The 22,920-nt window shown below is 41.0% G+C and overlaps 1 protein-coding gene and 2 pseudogenes across 3 annotated transcripts in view; 1 reads left to right on the top strand and 2 right to left on the bottom strand.

Annotated features, from left to right (window-relative positions):
• Positions 1-5,930, bottom strand: part of LOC102497170 (tumor necrosis factor receptor superfamily member 10A) — a 34,667-nt gene extending 28,737 nt beyond the window's left edge. For 2 of the 3 annotated variants that reach the window (XM_006140664.3, XM_014588923.2), the window contains exon 1: positions 5,751-5,930. In XM_006140664.3, coding sequence (XP_006140726.1) covers positions 5,751-5,831 — 81 coding nt within the window. In that variant the 5' untranslated portion in view covers positions 5,832-5,930. The remainder of the gene's footprint in view (positions 1-5,750) is intronic. The other variant, XM_006140663.3, reaches the window with a different exon arrangement.
• A 1,567-nt stretch (positions 5,931-7,497) lies between these two features.
• LOC102503145 (la-related protein 7-like) lies at positions 7,498-9,005 on the bottom strand (annotated as a pseudogene).
• Positions 9,006-9,451: 446 nt separating this feature from the next.
• LOC102467808 (AP-4 complex subunit sigma-1-like) lies at positions 9,452-10,779 on the top strand (annotated as a pseudogene).
• Positions 10,780-22,920: the final 12,141 nt, after the last annotated feature.

The raw sequence follows: 22,920 nt of genomic DNA on the forward strand, positions 1-22,920 counted from the left end.
TTATGTTTTTTTTTTTTTTTAATTGTTGTTTTCTTGGTATTAAAAAAAAAAAAAAAAAATCCCTGGAAGAAAAAAATGAAACCATCTGGTTTCCAGCCTAAGGCCAGAAACTAAGCAGTTTGGGGTCCTGGGGAAGCCTCTTTTATAAACACATTTATTGTTCTTTAGAGTAACCTGCATGGGGCTTCATAAACAAGCACCAAATACTCCTCAGGGAGTATCTGGGTTCCTTTAGAACCAGGAACCTGGTGTTTGGTGCCACTGGACCTGAGGCTTGTGGATGCCCCCCCTCCCCTCGCTGCCACGTGTAGCACTTCTGTGAATCTCCTGTCTCATACTGCTTATCTAAAGCAAGGACAACGTGGGTTCCTACACAGTCTGCTTGTTATGAGTATTCAGTATGTTCACGTGCATCAAGTGTCATAAGCAGAGGTTAGCACACAGCAAGTACTATTACTTAAGCAAAGTGCTCTTACTTAAGCACATGCTATGAGGAAAATAATCATTACTATGTTGATTTTACTCAAAGCCACATCCTCCAGGCCAACAATGCCATAAGCAGATCTTTCCAGGAATCCATAGAGCTTCTAGAGATGAGGGAGGGAGGATGGGGAGATGAATCAAGGGGCTCTACTTCTGGTTGGTTATTTAGGTCTCTGGAGTCACTACTTCTACCAGACTGTAGGCTCTTAGGGAGCTAGACTCACATAGGGTTCATTTGTCTTCTACAATTCCCCAGGCCCAGATTCCTAGAGTAAAGAGCTCAACATTTACTTGATGCGTGAGTACTTGCACCCTTACCCCAGGACCCATGAGGTGAACCTTAATGGTGGCCTCAGCTCACTGCCCAAGGACAGACTCCAGGATCCCACCCAGTGAGGGGACCCAGGAGAGCCCTGTGGACTTTGCTGAGGAAATACATGACAGGTGCTCCAAGAGGACAAGGGCGGTGGAGGGCTGGAAGTGCTGGGGAAGCAGCTGCTTGAGGATTTGGGAGTCCTGCAGAGGGCACTGCCAGTGTCTGCTGATACTGGCTGCGCTCACCTGACAGAAAGCCACCCTGGTGGGGAGAGACCATTACACATGAGTGGATGGACCAGGACTGAGGCCCACCTAGGGCTGGGAATTGTGCATATTCCTGTTCCCACAGTGCAGAGACTTCATAAGGATGCTGGCTAGTCGTCACAGGTCAACCACTGAGCCCTTGGTAGTTTAGCAGTCTCGAAATAAGGCGCTTGTAAACCAGTCATAAAACTGAAAAGTGAGTCTAGAAAGATCAGACTAATGTTCAAATGTATAAATTGAGACTAGAACAATATCTATCACTGTTAAGAAGCACACCAAAAGCGGTATACAAAAATATAAAGTGTATCATCTAATAAAAAAATCACTGGGCATGAAAAACAGGAAAATATTGAGTCGGCAAGTGCCATGGTGGTTAAGGGCATTGGAGTCCCACATGGCCAACTGAAGTTTGAGTCCCAGACCTGGCGGCTTGCTTTCTCACTTTCCCTCTCTTTCTCACTCTGTCCCTTTGGTCAAATAGAAAGAAAGAGAGATAGAAAGAGAGAGAGAGAGAGAGAGAGAAAGGAAGGAAGGGAGGGAGGGAGAGAGAGAGAAAGAAAGAGAAAGAAAAAGAGAAAGAAGGAAGGTAAGAGAGAAAGAAAGAAAGAGAAAGAGAGAAAGAAAGAAAATTTAAATAAAATAATTCTTAAAAAAAAAAAAAAGAAAGAAAAACAGGAAAATATCTCCAATAACCAGGGTAATAAGCAATAGAAACTGACAATCTAGGAAGGTACAGTGATAATGGAATGAGTAAACAAAGGACAGCTACTGTAATCTTATTAACAGTGTAGAATCAAAGAAACATGATCAGAAAAGAAACAGATACTAGGGACCAGCAGTTGGCATAATGGCTATGTCGCTGGACTCCCATGTAGTCAACCGCAGTTCATGCCCCAGACCCAGTGGCTTAAATTCACGCCGGGTGCATGTGCATGCGTGCCTAAAATCCCGAGAGGAGAATGGAGGAGAAGGGATTGTGGCGTGGCCATCCCCCCAGTGGGTGATTTCTCGCTTTCCGTCTCTCTCTCTCTGTCTTTCTGGCAAGCACACATGCCCTATAGCAAAAACCTCTCAAAAAATAAAAAAATAAAAAAATAAAAAATAATTTTAAAAGACCCTGAAAGACATCCTAGAGATTAAAAAGAATATCTGAAATGAAAGATACAACAGAAGGGAGTAATATCAGATTAGATGTTACAGAAAAACGATGAATTTGAAGACAGAACAGGAGTTATCCAAAATAAAATCTAGAAAATAACTGAAAAAAAGTGGTCATTTTGGGTTAGCTCTGGAGCAATACCAAACATTCTAATTTTAAGTGTGACTGACCCTTCAGAAAGAAGAGTAGTAAAAACAAAATATTAAAAAAATAATAATGGCTGGGACCAGCAGTTAATGTAATGGCTATCTCACTGGACTTCCACATAGTCGACTGCGGTTTGAGTCCTGGACCTGGTGGCTTAAGCTCACGCTGGGCGCGTGTGTGTGCGTGCCCAAGATCCCGAGAGGAGAATAGAGGAGAAGGGATTGCGGAGTGGCCATCCCCCCTGGGGGGGGGGTATTTCTCGCTTTCTGTCTCTCTGTCTCTCTGTCTATCTGGTGAGTGCATGCACCCTATAGCAAAAACCTCTCAATAATAATAATAATAATAATAATAAAAAATAATGGCTGACAATCTCCAAACTGTATATAACTGCTAAACCCAAGGATCCAAGAAGTTCAACAAATTGCAAGGGAAAGAAATTAAATTAAAAAAAATCATAACCAAATTGCTGAAACCACTGTTAAGGGAAAAATCTTAAAAACAACCAAAAAACAAATACAGATGCCCCACTGAGCAGTCAGGTGGGGCTGAGTCAAGTACAGAAGCCCCAGCAAAGCCCTATTCAGCAGCCAGCGCCACTCCCCTCGGCCTTCACTAGGGTGATTTCCTGCCCTCCCTTCTCCTGGCAGTTCTGAGTAAGCCCTCAAACATTTCCTCAAAAATCTTTGAAACTGACTTTATCTTACTTTTAAAAGCGGACCACAACAGAAGATAGATTAAGTACATGAGACTGAACTGGTGAAATAGCATTTTATGACTTTTGACTAAAACATTGCTGATTTTCTTCTAGGCTGTGTTTATCTGGTTTTAAGGATCTGTGTCCTGTCTTGAGCTGCTGATAGGTTCATGAACCTACTATTTGAACAGAATCCTAACCTGTTTCCTGGCTTTAAGTTTTAAGCAAAGTTCCTTAGCATGTCTTTGATTTATTAAAGCTAAAACTGTTTTTCTTGAAATCACCAGCTGAACTTGCTATTGAAAGTAGTTAGATTATTTAAGAAATTGTGTGATCAATAAAATATGGGGAGAAAAGGAATAGAAGACAACTGTAGACACCAGAGATAGTGTGAGAAGAGGGTGGGAAAGGGCAGAGGGTCAGAAATAGGGGATATATATATATATATATGAATATGAAACTATGTATATATATATGAATATGAAACTATGTGTATATATAGGAAATAAATGTAAATTAATTCATTAAAAAAAAAGGTTTCAGGAAAAAAACCTAAAACTGTTTTTCTTAAAAAAAAAAAAATTAATTAAAAAAAAAAAAGCGGTCCTATTTTCCCCTTCTTACAGCCCAGCCCCTCTGGACAGACTTGAACGTACTCTTAGCCCCCACAGGTTCCCCCTCAAAGCCGCAATGTTCTCATCTGTAAAATGTAACTACCTCCCCTCCTCAGGGTGGGTGGCGGTGGTGGTCTGAACTGCAGAGTATAGCGTGTTGTTCTGCGCAAAGCAGATCCTTTCTCCCTTCCTCCATTTATCACAAATACCGGAATAGGAATGGCAAGAGATGCTAACCCCACGCCAAAATGCAGCTGTCTTAGAGGGGTAGACCCAAAACGCCACAGACTGATTCCTTCTGTACGTCATTTTCTCCACGTGTAAGATGGAGCCACAATCCCCATCTCCTGAAGTTGTTACAAATCACTGAATAAGGAGTGTGTGCCTTCTAGTTTCAGGCAGGACACAGGCTGATTCCGTGAGGCTCACCTCCCTCTTCCTGTCCCTGACTTGGAAGAGTCATTCTCTTCCATTCTCAGATACAAAAAAACAAGATGGAGGTAAGATTAGAGGGCTGTGTGGGATGCCGCCAACCCAGGCCTCGCACTCCCCAAAGTGAGATTTCTAAGCTCGCCAATAGGAGTTAAGCGTACAAGTCACCTGGAGACACAGGGCCCGGCAAAGAGAAACCATGTGAATGCGGCATTAAACGTGGATCCCACTTAGTGAAAACTGATGCTTAAAAAAGAAATTCTGTAATTATTTTGAGATTGTGAAATGTTACTGTTCCCCTAGATTTAATATTAATTTGTTGAACAGAAATATTTACAATTTCATGATGTTATAAGGTTGATTTGTCTTTTCAGTATTTCGTTTTTTGTTTGTGGGTATTTCTTAAAACGTGTAAGGAACCGGAAAGAACGGAAGTTCACTCACTCCTCCATATATGCAGATGGAAAATATTTACAAATAAATAAATAAATAAGGAAGAAATACAAGCTCGGTCCATAACTTCGTGGTTAAGATAGAGTGCCCTTAGACTTGGGCCCAACTATCTGAAAAATACCCTGGGCACCGCCAAATCCCTACTGGATGGAAAATGAAGAAGGAATTCCGACACCTCAACTTACTTAAGAGTGTCCCCCCACCCCCAGCACACATGCCCTCTGGAAATTAACCACCACCACCTACACACATACACACACACTAACAAAAATATCAAATTTTAAGATACAACTACTTACATAGATAGCATTTCTATTTCGTTGTATTGGGCATCATAAGTAATCTAGAGATGATTTGAAGGGTACCAGAGGACTTGTATGGGTTAACTGGAAATACTACACCATTTTACCCAGAGGACTTGAGCATTTATGATTATTTCGGTACAAAGGACCGACCTCGATCCCCCCACCCCCACCCCCACCCCAAATACACATTTTTTTTCATACTAAGTTGCTTCTGCATATCGACAGATTTCCCATTTCAGAAAGAAAATTAAAACAGGAGTTTTTCACCCCTTCCCCTGAAGGAAGGACGAATTCCCGGATGGCTGAATGACTACTTTTTGATTGACCGAAAGGGTGACCGGAATAAATCGGTCCCACGGGTGCTGCCCGGAACACACGGGAGAGGAACCCAAAGGAGAGAAGGCAGCAGAGAAAAAGTTTAACTGACAGGTCTCAAGGGGGAAGAGGGGGAGGAGGAGGGTGAGGAGGGTGAAGAAGGCAAAGAGTTAAGGAAGTCCTTCACCGCTCCTCTACCCCGACCCAAAGGATGTTCCGTTTACACTCGTCAGCTCACCCCACGGATTCTGTAATGACCAGATCGTGTCACTTCCCCCCACAGGTGGCCAGAAAGGGGGGGGGGGAGCGCGGGACAACAGCCGCCCGCGGGGTGAGGTCGTCGCCCTGGTTCTGTCCCCTCTTTCCCCTCTTGTTAGAGCCTCCGGAAGGGCTGTTTCCCCTCTCCACCTGGGGACCGCCCTGCTCCCCAACTCCACCGACGGCTTCTTCCTCGGATGAACATGCCCAGCCGGACATGCCCGGCGGCAGGCTACGCAGATTGGGCACCCACGTGTCCGAGCCACTCCGCGCGCTTTCCCGAGCCAGGGCCCGTATGGGCGACTCACCAGCAGCATGGCACCCACCACGGCCAGCAGGAGGGTCTCGCATCCTGGGGCGGCCAGCGCCCTCTGTCCCCGCGGTGCCATGTCGTTAGGAGCGCTCCTTGTCCTGCCTGGCCTGCGGATTTCAACTTTCACAGTCGATGACGAAAATCGTTCGCCTATTTCATCAGCAAGGAAACGTAAAGCTAGCCGTTTTCCTTCTGGGGCTCTCCTGGGATCTGCTACGAACCCCTCCGAGTCCGCGGCCACGCCCACCCCGGTAAACCAGCAGGTGTTGCTCAATCACTGGCAGAATTCCGGATGCTGCTGCGCCCAAAGAAGGGCAAATGACTCCGGGTCCACATCCAAGGGCGTCCTTATCTCACCCCCGCCCTGAGAATCTGACACTGTGGCTGCAGAACCCTGAACTACCTTCCCTCCCCCTTTCACCACTTTCTGCCCCCTCTCAGCTCGTGCTGTCCCTGCGGCTGCGCGGCTGTTTTGCCGCCTTGTCCCAGCGCGAGGCTTCCCGGGCAGGGTCTAGTAATCGGGTGCCTGGCATCAAGCGGCTCTGTGAACCGATGTGCTGGGGTGATAGGAAGGTTTGTACCTAGGTTCACTAAAAGGGCTTCTGCATCACCACCTCCACCACCACCACCACCACAAGAGTGAGTCATCTTTCTTTTGATGGAGCTTTTGATAACAGTTAAATGTAATCTCCATTCTACTGCACTGCCGTCTAGCAAACCCAGGGGAAATCCTGAGGGGGAATTGGCGTGGCTGGGGTTAGAAAAGAGCTTGAAAACCACAGCAGGCCCCAAATCCCTACAGGATGGAGAAATAGAGAAGAGATTGCAGGACCACCACACCACACGGGGAGATGCTTCCTTCTTTCTTTCTTTCTCTCTCTCTCTCTACATGCCCTGGCAATTAAAATAGAAAGAAATTTTAATTGACAATAATTCTGTATACAGCAAGATGACTATAATTAATAATAATGTATATTTCAAAATGGCCAGGACAGAAGTTTAAATGTTTTCATCACAAATAAATAATAAGTATTAGAGGTAATGTTTTAGTTTATTTTTCTAAACACCACAGATCGAGTAATTTACAGAGAATAAAAGCATATTCGTTTTATGGTTCCAGAGGTCCAGGAGCATATCTGCTGAGGGCCTTCTTGCTGGTCCCAAGGCAATGCAAGGCATTACATGGGGAGAGGAAAAGAGTGTGTGTGTCCGCTCTGGCCTCTCCTCCTCTTTTTATAGAACTGTCAATATTTAATCATGGGGTTCCCACTGTGGTGACCTTATCTAATCCTGATCACCTCCCAAAGATTCCATCTCTTAAATACTGTAGTTGGATTAAACTTTCACCCCCCGCCCTTTTTTTTTTTTTTAGCTTTTCCATAGGGCACGTGTGTTCACCAGAGAGAGACGGTGAGAGGGAAAGTGAGAAATCAACCCCTGTCTAGGGGAGATGGCCATGCCACAATCCCTTTTTCATTCTAGGATTTTGGGGGATGCACACGCAGGTGGCCAGTGTAAGTTTTTTTTTCTTTTCTTTTTTTTTTGAACAAAGGTACTTTTTAATTTAAATGTAGGTTTTAAAAAAACATTTGTTATGCAGGACTCCCCAAATAAAAATGGACTTCCTAAGAACAGTTCAAGTATTCTGTGAAATATTAAGAGGTGAACTGCAATTCTCCTCAGTCATATTCAGAAAATCTGATTTGTTTACTTGTTGGTGCATATTTTCCAGCCTGATCTTTTCAGCTTTGGTGGGTTAATTTCTAGGTGCCTCTTTTCTTTTCCTGAGGCTGATTGAGTTGGTCTATCAACCGGAATCTTCTGCCAATATGTCTGTTCCTGATTACCAGAAAGGACCTCGAGTGTCCAGCCACATTTCTTTTTCGCTTCCGCATATGCGTTCACTACTGAGCGTGCATCCTTGGTTGAATCTGACAAGGCACTCCATGTCTCTGTCTAGCAGGACAATGTAGACGACCCCCGAGATGGCAGCCAGGGCGTCCTGGACTTGCTTCCTGCCAGGCAGGGGCTCCATGCTGAGGGTCTTCAGGATCACCGGACTCACAAACTGCGGCCTGGTTGCAATGGGCTTTCTCCCAGGGCAACACTCTCCAGCACCAGCTCTTTCATTTTTCATCCCAGACATATTAGGTACTCCACTCTCTGTTTCCATTTCGGACTCCAATTTTATTTGTTTTTGTTTGTTTGTTTGTTTGTTTGTTTTTTCCCCAAGAAGCCATGCTGGCTTTTTGCAGTGCTAAATACTCTTTTCAGATCCATTCACTCACACTGGGATCACATGCTAATGGTATGTCCTCCTCCTCCATTCTTCTTTATTTTGTAAGAATTAATTTTTTAAATTTATTCATTCATTTATTTTAATTTGACCAGAGAGAGAAAGAAAGTGAGAAAGCAAGCTACGAGGTCCAGGCCTCGAACAGATGTTGGCCATGTGGGAGTGTCCAGCGCTTTAACCACTACGCCACCTGCTGGCTGCCAACCTTCCCCCACCCCCATTCTGTGTCTGTCTTTATGCTTTTTCTAGTGCTTCGTCTTTATTTTTAAGAGAGAACCATCTCTGATATCACCAGTATCCTTCTCCTCTCCCCTAGAGACTTCTAAATCTGTTTTCTTTGGAGGTCTCTGCAGCTTCTTTTTTAGTGTCCTCTGAGCCATTTTCTTTATCTTTGGCCAGCGAGCCAGGCCTCTTGTGTTTGCTGAGCTGTTTCTCTTCCTCTTTCCTGTTCTGACATCAGGTAAGCTGGATACTTTAGGTGTCTCTCATTTTTTTTTTCTTTGGGGGCTCCTTTTGGGGTTCAACAGATTCCACTTCTGAGCCTTCAAATGTGGTCCTTGGTCTTTTCATTTTACAGATGCTTGTGTTGCTCTGTCCATGCTTGTGTTGCTCTGTCCATATTTAACTCCTTAGCCTGGGCACTGTCTTCCTTCTTCACTCAGCCTTTCTTCTTCTTCTTCTTCTTCTTCTTCTTCTTCTTCTTCTTCTTCTTCTTCTTCTTCTTCTTCTTCTTCTTCTCCTCCTCCTTCTCCTTCTTCCTCCTCCTCTCCTCCTCCTTCTCCCTCTTCCTCCTCCTCCTCCTTCCTCCTCCCTTACTGGGAGCTCTGTTTTTCCATCCCTCTCCTTTAATAAACTCTCCACTTTGCTATACCTATTCTCTGTATCCACGACTCTAATTCTTCCTAAGCATGGGACAAGAACCTGTGTCTCACTGCGAGTGTGGGCCCCAATCATTCCTGTGTCCCCGTGGGTACCAAGGTCAAGAGATTCTTTGTCTAGAAGCTTTGGGCCATGAAAACCATTATCTTACCTTCTTCCTAGAATGTGGTGGGGCATAGAGAAAGCCTTTGTTTTAGGTCTAGGTCATGCTGCCTAGGTCAATCACTGAGCCACCACTGTCTCCATCTCAAAACAGTCATTTCGTGATTCCATTTTGGGTCCATACCCTAACTATATTTTTAGGGCCCCTGTCTCCTATTTCAGTAAGATGCCCATCCTAATCCCTCTCCTTGGGCTCTCCTCATCAGAAAACAAACAAACAAACAAAACAAACAACAACAAAAAAAAGAGCAAACTTGGTGCCCAACAACCCCATCAGTCTTTCCCATAGAGAGGAGCTGGACTCCAGGCCTGAAAACCCCTCTAGAGGAGCCCTGGCAGATGCCATATTAGAAGCCAAAATGGCTGCCCTGAGGAAGGCGGCATCATGTAGCTAGGGAGGGTTAGGGAACCAGCTTCTTTGGGGAAAGGGGAAGGAGACTCTAAGGAGAGTCATCGCCAGGACTCAGCCTCAGCCCCAGAGCTGCACAGATTCCAGTTACAACCATCCCTTGCCATATAACTTTTCAACTGTATTTGGAAAAATAACTGTCCAGAAAAAAAAAAAAAAAGATAAAATTTTTCCTCATGGTAAATAAACATGGCCAAACCCAACTTTCTAAGTACTATGAACATTTGGAGATTCATAAGCATACTTCTGGAAACAGAAGTCATAAAAAGCTGTCAATCTCTCTCTCTCTTTTTTTTTTTTTTTTTGAAGAGGTTTTTACTATAGGGCACGTGCGCTCACCAGAAAGACAGAGAGAGAGAAAGACAGAAAGCAAAAATCACCCCCAGGGGGGGATGGCCATGCTGCAATCCCTTCTCCTCCATTCTTGTTTGGGATCTTGGGCACGCATGCACAAGAACACACATGCACCTGGCATGAGTTTAAGCCACCGGGTCTAGGACTTGAACTGTGGTCGATTACATGGGAATCCAGCAACATGGCCATTATACCAACTGCTGGTCCCAAGTTGTCTCTCTTGATCGAATGAACAGTGTTCTTTCATTGAATATAAAGATTTTAAGCTAATTTATCAGCAGTATGCAGGTTTCTTCTTTGTGGTTAGAGTTAATGACTTGGAATGAGATGGCTATTTATGAATTTATCCATAACTTTGTGGAGATTTTAGATGAGTACTTCAGCTGAGTAAGTAAATCAGACATAATATTTAATTTAGATAAAGTACACATTATTTTGTATGAGATGGTGTTAAATGGCTGCATTGTGGAAACTAACAGTTAAGAATTCTTGGAATCAGCAATTGGCGTAATGGCTTTGTTGCTGGACTCCCATGTAGTCTACTGTGGTTCAAGTCCCAGACTCAGTGGCTTAAACTCACACTGGGTGCTTGTGCATACATGCCAAAGATCCCAAGAGGAGAATGGAAGAGAAGGGATTGCAGCATGGCCATCCCCCCGGGGGGCAATTTCTTGCTTTCTGTCCCTCTGTCTCTCTCTGTCTTTCTGGCAAGTGCATGTGCCCTACAGCAAAAACTTCTCCCCCAAAAAATTAATTCTTGCTCCTCTACTGATTATTGGTAAGATGTCAGACAGCTGAGTGGAAGGCTCCACCAAATAACGTCCCATTTATAGGAAACGCGAACACCATGGAATACATCTCAACATCTATAGCCTAAAAGAATTTAGAAGATCACACATTGCAAGATCAGGTATCCTTCCAAAGACATTATAAATACATGTTTCCCACAGTTCCTAAATGGAATGCAAAACTGAATTTTAAAATATGCATAAAGACGTTTTCTCTGAACTGTAGTTTTGTTTTATAACTGTGAACATTTTTCCCATTCCTTTAAATTTTGTCGAGTACCTAAGGAGCCCCTTTTGGCTCTGCTTCCTTTTGGAAAATAAATTCAGGAACAGTAGGGTCACAATGGGAAGAAAGTATGGCAGTTCTCTATCAGCCAGTAAAATTTTAAAGTTGACTGAAAAAGAAAAAAAACAAAAAAGAAGAGATGTTTTAGTCCTTCCTCTTTTTTCCTGGAATAATGTGTGCTTCCTTATACGTTTATATGAAATAAAATTTTCAGTTAAAAAGAAAAGCCTGCTAAGCCTCCTTGGATTTTTCTTTTCTTTTTTTTCCACAGGGCATGTGCTTGCTGGAGAGAGACAGAGAGAGGGAAAATGAGAATTCACCCCCTGCAGTGGATGGCCACATAGCAATTCCTTCTCCATGCTTCTCTTGGGATTTTGGGCATGCATACACACGTACTCATCATCATTTTCAAGTCACCAGGTCCAGGACTTGAACTATGGCTGCCCACATGGGAATCCAGTGCCTTACCCACCATGTCACCTGCTGGCCCAAGTCTGTTGGAATTTTAATTGAGAGTGCATTGAATGTAGAAATCAATGAGAAGAACTGACAGCTTAATAATGAGTCTTTATTTATTTTTAGAGATTTTTGCTATAGGGCATGTGTACTAGCTGGAGAGAAAGAGAGACAGAAAATGAGAAATTACCCCCCAGGGGGGAAGGCAACACCACAATCCGTTCTCCTCCATTCTCATCTCAGGACTTTGGGCACACATACACATGCACACAGCATGAGTTTTAAACTGCTGGGTCTGGGACTGTGGTTGACTATGTGGGAGTCCAGCAATATAACCATTACACCATCTGCTGGTCCATTAATATCGATTCTTCTAATCCATAAAGTGGATTTATTTATTTAGATCATTTTTACTCAAGCCTGACAATATTTTACAAACTTTCAGCATATAGGTCTCATAAATCACTTGAAAATGTACTCCTAAATATTTTTGATGCTATTGTTAGTGGAACTGGTTTAGGTTCTCTTTTTTTTTTTTTTTTAATTTGGAAAAATATAGACTCTTTTCTCTTTCTTTCTTTCTTTCTTTCTTTCTTTCGAGAGGTTTTTGCTACAGGGTGCATGCACTCGCCAAAAAGACAGAGAGAGACAAAAAGCGAGAAATCACCCCCCAGGGGGGATGTCCATGCCACAATCCCTTCTCCTCCATTCTCCTCTCGGGATCTTGGGCACGCATGCTCACCTGCCCAGCATGAGTTTAAGCCTCCAGGTCCGGGACTTGAACCACAGTCTACTACATGGTAGTCCAGCAACATAGCCATTATACCAGCTGCTGGTCCCCCTTTATTTATTTTTTTAAGAATTATTTAATTTTATTTATTCATTTATTTATTTATTTTTTATTAGATCAGAGAGCGATACAGAGAGAGAGGGTAAGTAAAAAAGCAAGCCACCAGGTCTGAGATTTGAACTGTGGTTGGCCACGTGGGAATGTCTAGCACTTTAACCACCACGTCACCTGCTGGTCCCTAGACTCCTTTATTTTTAAGTTTTTTGTTACTTCTATATAGAAATACAATTAATTTATTGTGCATTGGCTTTGTATGATACTGCTAAATTTATACAATATTTCTGTTGTTTTGTAAATTATTTAGGATTTCCTACATAAGAAATCATATTTTCTGTAATAAAAAATTACCTTAATGCCTTTTGTTTTTCTAGCTTAATTGTCATAACTAGGACTTCCAGTACAATGTTAAATAGATATTATTAAAGCAGACAAACTTGTCTTATTCCCAGTCTTAGAGGGAGATAACCAGTAGATATATTATAGTTTTTACATAGGTGCTCTTTATCAGATTAAACTCCCTTCTATTTCTATTTTGCTATGAATCTTTATCATGAAGATACTGAAATATGTCAAATTAGATATTTTTGCATCTATTGCAATGATTATGGGTTTTTTTACATTATTGAAATGATTCATCAAATTGGCTTTCAAAAATTACATCGACTTTGAATTCCTTGTCCATCTCTTGTCATGATGGTTTTTGTAGTTTGGTCTGTTTGCTTGCTTTACATATTGCAGGATTTGATTTGTTATTACCTTCTTGAGGGTTTTTGTTTTTGTTTTTTGGGGGGGCTTTTTTGGTCTGCATTCATGGGGGATAGCAGTCTGTCTTTTTTTTTTTCCCCTGTAAAGTCTTTGTAAAGTTTATGTATTATGGTTATGCTAAGTTTATAAAATAAACTTGGTTTTGCTGAAAATTTTATAAGAATCATACTGTATTTCCTACCGAACTTAAGTGTTTGATAATGTTCCCCAGTAACATCATCTGGACTTGGAGGTTATTTGCTGGTTTTGGTTTGGACTGTGTTGTGTCTGAGAATGTTTCTGATAATAAATTCAAATCACTTAATAGGTATAGTATTATTCTAACTTGATTTTTTGGCAAGTGCAGTTTTTCCAGGAACTTATATCTTTTATGTAAGCTGTCAAATATGTTGGTGTAAAATTGTTCACCTCACTCTATGATTTTTAAGGATATATTGACATCTTCTCTTTTACTTGGATTTTGTTCATTTATCTCTTTTCTCTTTTTTGTGATTCTTGCTAAACATTTATAAATTTTATTAATTTTTTTAAAACAATATGTAGTCTGTTAGTTTTCTCTATTTTTCTTTTTTTTTTACTTTCTATTTTATAGATTTTTAATAAATATTCTTTCTTCTACTTGTTTTGGGTTTATTTTGCTTCTTCCTCTAGCTTTCTTTTTCTTTGTATTTTTAAAATTTATTTTATACATTCAATCTCTGTACATCACTTGGCTTGTAAAATGAATTTACCCAACATTAATACACCTCACACCAGTCTGGTTGAAGATACGATACATATTACCATTAACAGATAATCATCCATTTCTGTGTCTCATAAATGCCTTGCCTCTCTATTTTTCTCGATTCTTTCCTCACACTCTCCTCCTTCTCCTACCCTTTCCCCCACACTATCTCCAGTATCCATAATCATTTTCCATGTTTCTTTCTCTCTCTTTTTTTTTTTTTTTGGAGAGATTTTCGCTATAGGGTGGGTTGCTCGCCAGAAAGACAGAGAGAGACAGAGAGACAGAAAGCGAGAAATCACCCCCCCAGGGGCGATGGCCACACTGAATCCAGCGACATAGCCATTATGCTAACTGCTGGTCCCTCTTTCTCGCTTTTTTGGAGAGGTTTTTGCTATAGGGCGTGTGTGCTCACCAGAAAGAGAGAGACAGAGAGACAGAAAGCGAGAAATCACCCCCCAGAGGGGATGGCCACGCCACAATCCCATCTCCTCCATTCTCCTCTTGGGATCTTGGGCATGTATGCACATGCACCCAGCGTGAGTTTAAGCCACCGGGTCTGGGCCTCGAACCACGGTTGACTACATGGGAGTTCAGCGACACAGACATTACGCCAACTGATGGTCCCTCCCCTGGCTCTTTACTGTATTCATTTATTACTTCCAGGAGTGTTTTTGTAGATTCCTTTGGGTCTTCTATGTATACAACCACGTCATCTGCAAATAGAGATAATTTCACCTCCTTTCCCTATTTGGATGCCTTTTATTTTATTCTCTTCTCTGATTACATTGGCTAGTTTGCAGTTTCTCTTTTGCCAATCTTAGTATCTTGTCTTTGTCTCTAGTTTTAGTCAATTTGGCTATAATGTGTCTTGGAGAAGATCTTCTTGGGTTGATTCTATTTGAGGGTCTTTATAGTTCTTGGAACTGGATCTTTGAGTACCTCTCTAGGTCTGGAAAGTTTCTTGTAGTATTTCTTTAAATAGATTATCAATGCCCTTATGAGTCTCTTCCACCTTCTGGGATATCAATTATCTGGACATCTGGATGTTTGATAGTATCTAGTATTTCTCGTATATTAGTCTCATTTGGGGGGGGCAGTTTCTCAGTCTTCATGGTGGAATTTTCTAGGCCAGTGATTCTATCTTCTACACCTGAGATTTGATTTTCTGTATGATCTAGTCTGCTTTTAAAACTTTCAAGGGAGGGACCAGCAGTTAGCATAATGGCTATGTCACTGAATTCCCACGTAGTCAACCGTGGTTCAAGTCCCAGACCCGGTGGCTTAAACCCATGCCGGGCACATGTGTGTGCGTGCTCAAGATCCTGAGAGGAGAATGGAGGAGAAAGGATTGAGGCGTGGCTACCCCCCCGGGGGTGATTTCTCGCTTTCTATCTCTCTGTCTCTGTCTTTCTGGCGAGCACGTGCACCCTATAGCAAAAACCTCTCCAAAACCAAAAAAAAATTTAGCCCTTTTACTACTATCTAATGCCCTCCTCTGTCTCTTCTCACACTTTTTTGTCTTAAAGCCTATTTTGTCTGAAATCAGTATCAAGACTCCAGCACTTTTTTGGCTTCAGTTTGCATGGAATACTTTTTTCCAGCTTCACTCTTAGTCTATATATGTCCTTATCCATGAGGTGCGTCTCTTTTAGGCAACAGATGGAGGGTTTCTGTTTTTTCTTGTTATCCGTTCAATCAATCTGTGTCTCTTGACTGGAGAATTTAATACATTAACATTCAATGTTATCAATATTTCTGTACTTGTCCCTGCCATTAGGTTGACTATTTTCTTGGTTATTTTTGTCCTCTTATTTCTGTATGTATCTTTGTAGTTTTCCGGGTATAGCTCTCCTTTCAGAACTTCTTGAAGAGCTGGTCTGGTGTTGGTAAATTCTTTTAGGTTTTGTTTATCTGAGAATGTTTTTATCTGTTATTTTCTTCCTGTTTGAAGGATAATCTTGCTGGTATAGCAATCTTTGTTGAAATTGTTTTTCTTTTAACACATTGAATATATCTCCCCATTCTCTCCTTGGTTGCATTTTTTTCCAGTGAGAGGTCTGATGTTAGTCTGATGGGATAACCTTTGTAAGTAACTTGACGTTTCTCTCTTGCCTATTTTAGTATCTTGTCTTTATCTCTGGTTTTGGCCAATGCAGCTATGAAGTGCCATGGAGATCTTCTTAGGTTGATTTTATTTGAGGTCCTTTGTATTTCTTGGGTATGGATGTTTGAATGCTTTTCTAGGCTTGGAATATTTTCTTCCAGGATTTCATGGACTAGATTATCAATCCCCTTATTAGTTTCTTCACCTTCTGGGATACCAATTATTTGGATGTTTTAGTATTTAATGGTATCTAGTATTTCTTGTATACTATCCTAAAATTTTTTGGTTGTTTTTTCACTCTTTTTAGTATGTTTGTTTTTTTTTCCCTAGGTCAGAAGTTTTGTCTTCTAAATTTGAGATTTGATCTTCTGCATGATATAACCTGCTCTTAATACTTTCAAAGGAGGTTTTGATTTCCTGTTTTACAGCCTTCATCTCTAACAGGTCTGTTTGATTCTTTTTTATGGTGTGTATTTCTTCTTTCAAATTGTGGAAGGACTTCCTCATCTTCTGAAGTTCATTGTTGCTTTTCTTTTGCATCTCCTGGAGTTCATTGTCCCTTTTCTCTTGTATCTCAGTTTTGTCACTATGAGTATTCTGAATTATCTTAAATTTCCATGAGTTCTTTTGTACTGTCTGTGGATGAGGAGGAATTGTTCTTTTCCCTTGGGAGAGAGATATTTTCTTGATTTCTCATATTTCTTGTGTCTCTGTGCTGGTTTCTGGTCATCTGATGGATTACACATTTCTTCCTAATATCTTGGAGTTAATTTTGAGAGTTCAAAGGCATGCAGGAGGTGGTGAATTGTGGTCTCTCTGCAGCTCTGTCTCCCTGGTGTTTACCCTGCAACCTGAAACATTGTCACTGAAACTGGGTATTCCAATGGCCTCTTAGTTTCTTGAGAATAGGTTCACCTGAGGTTGAACTTCAGAGTTTCAACTTGGAAAGAAAGTAGGGACGATGCTTCAGAAAATTATGAAGGCTGAAAGTATTCTTGAGTGGGCAAAAAGCAGCTAGAGGTCTAAAGCAGTCTCCTGCCTCAGTTGTTCCTGAAATTCATGCTTGACTCCAGGGAAGGAACATAGGTAGGAAATTCACACTCTTGGCCTCAAACAACTACAGCATGGCACCATTTTGAGAGAAGAGCCACTGCTGAACTGAACCCTACCCTGAAGGCCAGTAGCCCCTGCATCTCCATACCCCTAGGGCCCCATAGACATCCTGTTATGTCCATACAAATAGCTGAAACACTGCCAGCACAACCTGACAGTAATATGTTTAGGAATGAGTATGTTCATTAAGTCCCTGCTAGCCACAGCACACACAGACTTTTCCCATCCTTGCAGTGTCTCTGGGACAAGACACAATAAAGATGGCATTTCCACTCCGCAGTACTGCTGGAACCTACACACAGAAATCTTGGGCTTTCCTCACCTGCCTCAGCCTACATGGGAGAAACTGCTCCTGCCCTTGCAGGAAACCTCATACTTTCCCTGCAGGACTCTGACTACACAGAAAAAACTTCTGTACTGCAGTATTTCTGGGACCTGCCAGCTGCTTCCACAGTTGTGTACTTGCTAGGAACTATAGGTCAGTTCTCCCAGCTCCTGATGCGGAGGGTGACTCTGAGCTGCTCAGCAACCCCAGCATTAGCAAAATTGCACCACTACTGCAAAAAACATTTGCAAAACAGGCCACTAAAGGAGTTGGCACCACTGAAGTTGATTACAGTGGAAGCAATTATAGACTTCAGAGCTATACCTTCCTAAAACTGGAAAAAGAAAAGCATCATTTCGGGACCAGCAGTTAGTGTAATGGCTATGTCGCTGAACTCCCATGTAGCTGACCGCGGTTCGAGTCCCAGACCCGGTGGCTTAAACTCACGCCAGGTGGTGTGCCTGGCGGTGTGCCCAAGATTCCGAGAGAATGGAGGAGAAGGAATAGCAGTGTGGCCATACCCCCTTGGGGGGTGATTTCTCACTTTCTGTCTCTCTGTCTCTGTCTTTCTGGAGAGTGCACATGCCCTATAGCAAAAATCTCTCTCAAAAAAACAAGCATCATGTCTAAATTATATTAAAGATACACATTCAGGAAAAAGTCACTCCTGAAGACAATGGAAGGAAGAGGGAATTGTTGCACCGGATGCTTGCATATCAACACACACAAGAACATGAAAAAAGAGGGCTGGGAGATAGCGAGGTATTTAAGGGCGCTCAAGTCCCAAACCTCATGGCTTGCTTTTTCACTTTCTCTCTCTCTCTCTCGCTCTCTCTCTTCCCCCTTCTCTGGTCAAATTAAAATACATACATACATAAAAATGAAATAAAATAGTTCTTTAAAAAAAAAAAAAAGAAATTTGTCCCTTCACAAAACATGTAATTCCCCAGGAATAAATGACAAGGAAAAGGAAATCTAAGAAATGATGGAAATGGGAATTCAGAATAATAATCATAAGAAAATTCAATGAGATATGAGAATTTAGAAAATTTAATATGATAATAAAAACAACCTATGATATTGAGAAATTTAATAAAGAAAAAAAATCTTTAAAAGGAACCAAATAGCACTCCTGAAGATAAGGAATTCAATACAGAAAATTAAATATTCAGGTTAGAGCATTAATGACAGGCTAGCTAAAACAAAAGAATCTCATACTTTAAGACAGAACTTTTGAAATAGGCCAGACAGTAAAAAAAGAAAAAGAAAAAGAAAAAATTCCAAAAACATTCATGACCAATGAAATACTGCTAATAGATAAAATGTATGCATAATGAGTGACTAGCAGATGGCATAATGGTTATATCATTGGACTCCCATATAGTCAACTACAGTTCAAGTCCTGGACCCAGCAGCTTAAACTCACTCCAGGCGCAAGTGCGTGTGTGCCCAAAATCCTGAAAAGAGAATGGAGAAGGAATTGTGATATGTCCATTCACCCTGGGGAGTGATTTCTCATTTTCTGTCTTTGGTGAGTGCACATGCTCTATAGCAAAAATTCCTTAAAAAGTTTACATAACAGGAATTCTAGAAGTCAGAGAAAGGCAAATAAAACCTATTGCATAAAATAGTAACTGAAAAATTCCCAAGTATAGTGAGAAATAACAGATACCCAAATTCAAAAAATTCAAAGGACACCAGGTATATCCAACACAAAGAGATCCTCTTCAAGGCACATTACATTCAAAATGTCAAAATTTGAAGGAAAAACAATCTTTAAAATGACGAGATAAAAGCATCAAATTTCAGGGCTGGCAGATAGCATGGTGGTTGGGATGCTGGACTCCCACATGGCTGACCAAGATTGGAGTCCCAGACCTGGCAGCTTGATCTCTCACTTTTTCTCTCTCTCTCTTTTTACAGGAAATTAAAAAATAACAATAAATAAAACTAAATAAATAATTCTTTTTTTAAAAAAAAGCATCAACTTCCATATAAAAGAACCCCCATTAGACTAATAGCATACTTAGCAAAAACCTTATAGACCAAGAGAAAATGGGATGATATATTTGAAATCTTGAAAGAAAAACAAAATAAACAGTTAAGATCACTATTCATAACAAAACTATCTTTCAAAATAAAGGAGGCAAGAAATATTCTACAAACAAAATCTTCAAAAAATTCTCCAATACCATAATGCTCTTTCAGAAATACCTAAAGGAGTCCAACATTTAGAAGCAAAGGATGAATGTCATTAAGAAAAGTCATTAGGTATAAAACCCACCAGTGGAACAATCATGCAAATAAGATACAGAAAAGAGTCAACCCGTATCATTGTACTTGAAGCTGGTCTGGCCAGGCCTCCTCATGAGTCTGCACTCCAGCCTGGGAGTAGCTTTGTAAGGTTAGGTACTCCGTCACCCACCACTCCTGTGGCCTAAGCTCACCCCACCCACCAGGAGACTTGAGCCTAATCCAAGCAGGCCTCTTCTCCTGAGTCCATGCTTGGTGTATGGGAGTAACTTTGGAACTTTCACCACTCTGTCACTCACCACTCCTGCAGCCTGGGCTTTCCCAGCCTGCCTGGAGACTTGAGACTAGTCTGGGCATGCCTCCTCCCATGAGTCGACACTCAAGGCCTAGGCGTAACTTCAGAACTTTAGCTACTTTGTCACCCAATGCTCCTGCAGCATGGGCTAACCCTGCGGGTCTGGGGAATTGAGCTTCGTCTGGGCAGGCCTTTTGCTGTGAGTCCATGCTAGGGGCCTGGAAGTAATTTCAGAATGTTTGCTACTCCATTGCCAACTGTTCCTGCAGCCTGGGCTCACCTTGTGCACCGGGAGACTTGATTCTTGCCCAGGCAGGCCTCCTCTTGTGAGTCCATGCTCAGGACCTAAGAGTAACTTCAGAATTTTTGCCACTCTGTCACCCACCGCTCCTATGCCCTAAGCTTGCCCTGCCTGCCTGGAGCTCTGAGTCTGGTTGAGGCAGGTATCCTCTCATGAGTCCACACTTGGGCCCTGGGAGTAACTTTGGAGACTGTTAGATCTCAAGGGAGAGATAGACTGCAACACAACAATTGTTGGGGATCTCAATACCCCACTGTCTCTTCTGGACAGATCATCTAGACAAAAAATAAACAAAGAGATACAAGATTTAAATGATACCATACATGAAATGGACTTGACAGACATCTACAGCATATTTCTTTTTTTTTATGATCTTTTTTTTTTTGAGAGGTTTTTGCTATAGGGCATGTGCACTCGCCAGAAAGAGAGAGAGAGAGACAAAGAGACAGAGAGACAGAAAGCAAGATATCACCCCCCAGGGGGGATGGCCATGCTGCAATCACTTCTCCTCCATTCTCCTCTTAAGATCTTGAGCATGCATGCCCATGCACCCAGTGTGAGTTTAAGCCACCGGGTCCAGGATTTGAACCTCAATTGACTACATGGGAATCCAGCGACATAGCCATTACACCAACTGCTGGTCCCATCTACAGCATATTTCACACAACTACCATAAAATATACATTTTTTCACCCCCACGTGGAACACTTTCAAAGACTGACCACATGATAGGACACAAAACAAGCTTTTACAAATTCAAATATATAGAAACTATATCCAGCATCTTTTCTAACTACAGTGGAATCAAACTTGCAATCAACTACAGAAAGAGCCCTTAAAAATTCACAAACACATAAAAACTAAACAACCTACTCCTGAGTGACTTTATAAATATAGAAGAAATTAAGACTGAAACCAAAAGGTTCATAGAAACCAATGATAACAAACAAACAACTGTTTATAACCTATGGGACACAGCAAAATCAGTCATAAGAGGGAAATTCATGACAATTAGTGCCCATAAGGAAAAAGCAGAAAGGTGGCAAATAAACAACCTGACATAACTTAGGGAACTGGAAAAACAAAAACAAACAAATACAAAATTCCAGGAGAAAAGAACTAATAAAGATTTGAGCATAAATCAATAAAATAGAGAATAAAAGAACTATACAGAAAATAAATAAAACCAAGAGCTGGGTCTTTTAGAAGATAAACAAAATTGGCACATCATTATCTAAATTAATTAAGAAGAACAGAGAAAAGAACCAGATAAATCAAAACATCAAGGAAACAGGCATTATTATGAATATAAGAGAAATACAAAATATCATCAGAGAATGAGCAACTACATGCCAACAATTAAGAAAACCTAGATGAGATGGATAAATTTCTGAACATGTATAACTTACCAAGATTGAAATAGGAAGAAATAGAAAGTCTGACTGGACCCATAACAAGGAATGAGATTGAATCAGTAAAAAATAGTCTCCCAACAAAAAGGAGACCAAGTTCTGATGGCTTTATTTGTGAGTTCTACAAAACGTTAAAGAAGAACTAACCCCAATTAAACTAGTTCTAAATTTTCAAAAGGAAGGAACCGTCCCGAATTCATTCTGTGAAGTCTCTATCATCTTAACTCCAAAACGAGACAAGGGCAGGACAAAAAAGAGAGAAAATTTCAGTCCTATATCCATGATGAATACAGATGCAAAAATTCTCAACAAGATAATAGCAAATCATATTCAACAACATATTTAAAAGATTATACACCATGACCAAGTAGGCTTTATTCCAGAGATGCAAGGATGCTTCAACATACTCAACACAATAAATAGGAAAAATAAGATCATATGATCATATCAATTGCAGAAAAGGCATTTGATAAAATACAACATCCCTTCATGATTAAGACTCAGCAAAATCAGCATAGAAAGGACATTTCTCAACACAATAAAAGCCATCTATGAAAAACCCATAGCTAACATCATAAAAGCTTTCAGCTCAGCCTTTTCCCTAAAAACTGGAACAAGACAAAGCTGCCCACTTTCTCCATTCCTTTTTTAACATAATACTGGAAGTTCTAGCCAACACAATTAGACAAGAATGTCAAATATAAGGCATCCAAATAGGAAAAGGAGAAGTGAAATTATCTCTATTTGTAGATGATATGATGCTATACATAGAAAATTCACCAAAAAAACTCCTGGAAGTGATAAATCAATTTAGTAAAGTGTCAAGATACAAAACCAATATACAAAAACCTATAGCATTTCTATACACCAACAATGGACAAACTGAGACAGAATTGAAAAAAGAAACCCTATTTACAATAGCCACAAAATCAATAAGATATCTAGGAAGAAATCTTACCAAAGACATCAATGATCTCTACAAGGAAAACTAAGAAACACTTGAAAAAGAAATGAAAAATGATACAAAAAAGTGGAAAAATATCCCATGTTCCTGGATTGGAAGGATTAATATAATCAAGATGACAATGGGGCCAGCAGGTTACATAGTGGTTAGGGGTTTTGGACTCCCACATGGTCAACCATGGTTCAAGTCCTGGACCTGGTGGCCTCCCTTTTCACTCACTCTCTATCTGTCTCTGTCCATCCTTGGTCAAATTAAAATAAATAAATAAATAAATAAATAAATAAATAATATTTAATAAAAGAAATATGTCAACCCTACTCAAATTAATCTACAAATTTAATGCAATTTCATTCAAACTATCTGAAATTTAATGCAATTTCATTCAAACTATCAGAGCTATTCCTCACAGAAATAGAAAAAACTGGG

Source organism: Tupaia chinensis, unplaced genomic scaffold (genome assembly GCF_000334495.1).
Source record: "Tupaia chinensis unplaced genomic scaffold, TupChi_1.0 Scaffold000039_1, whole genome shotgun sequence".
NCBI lineage: Eukaryota > Metazoa > Chordata > Mammalia > Scandentia > Tupaiidae > Tupaia > Tupaia belangeri.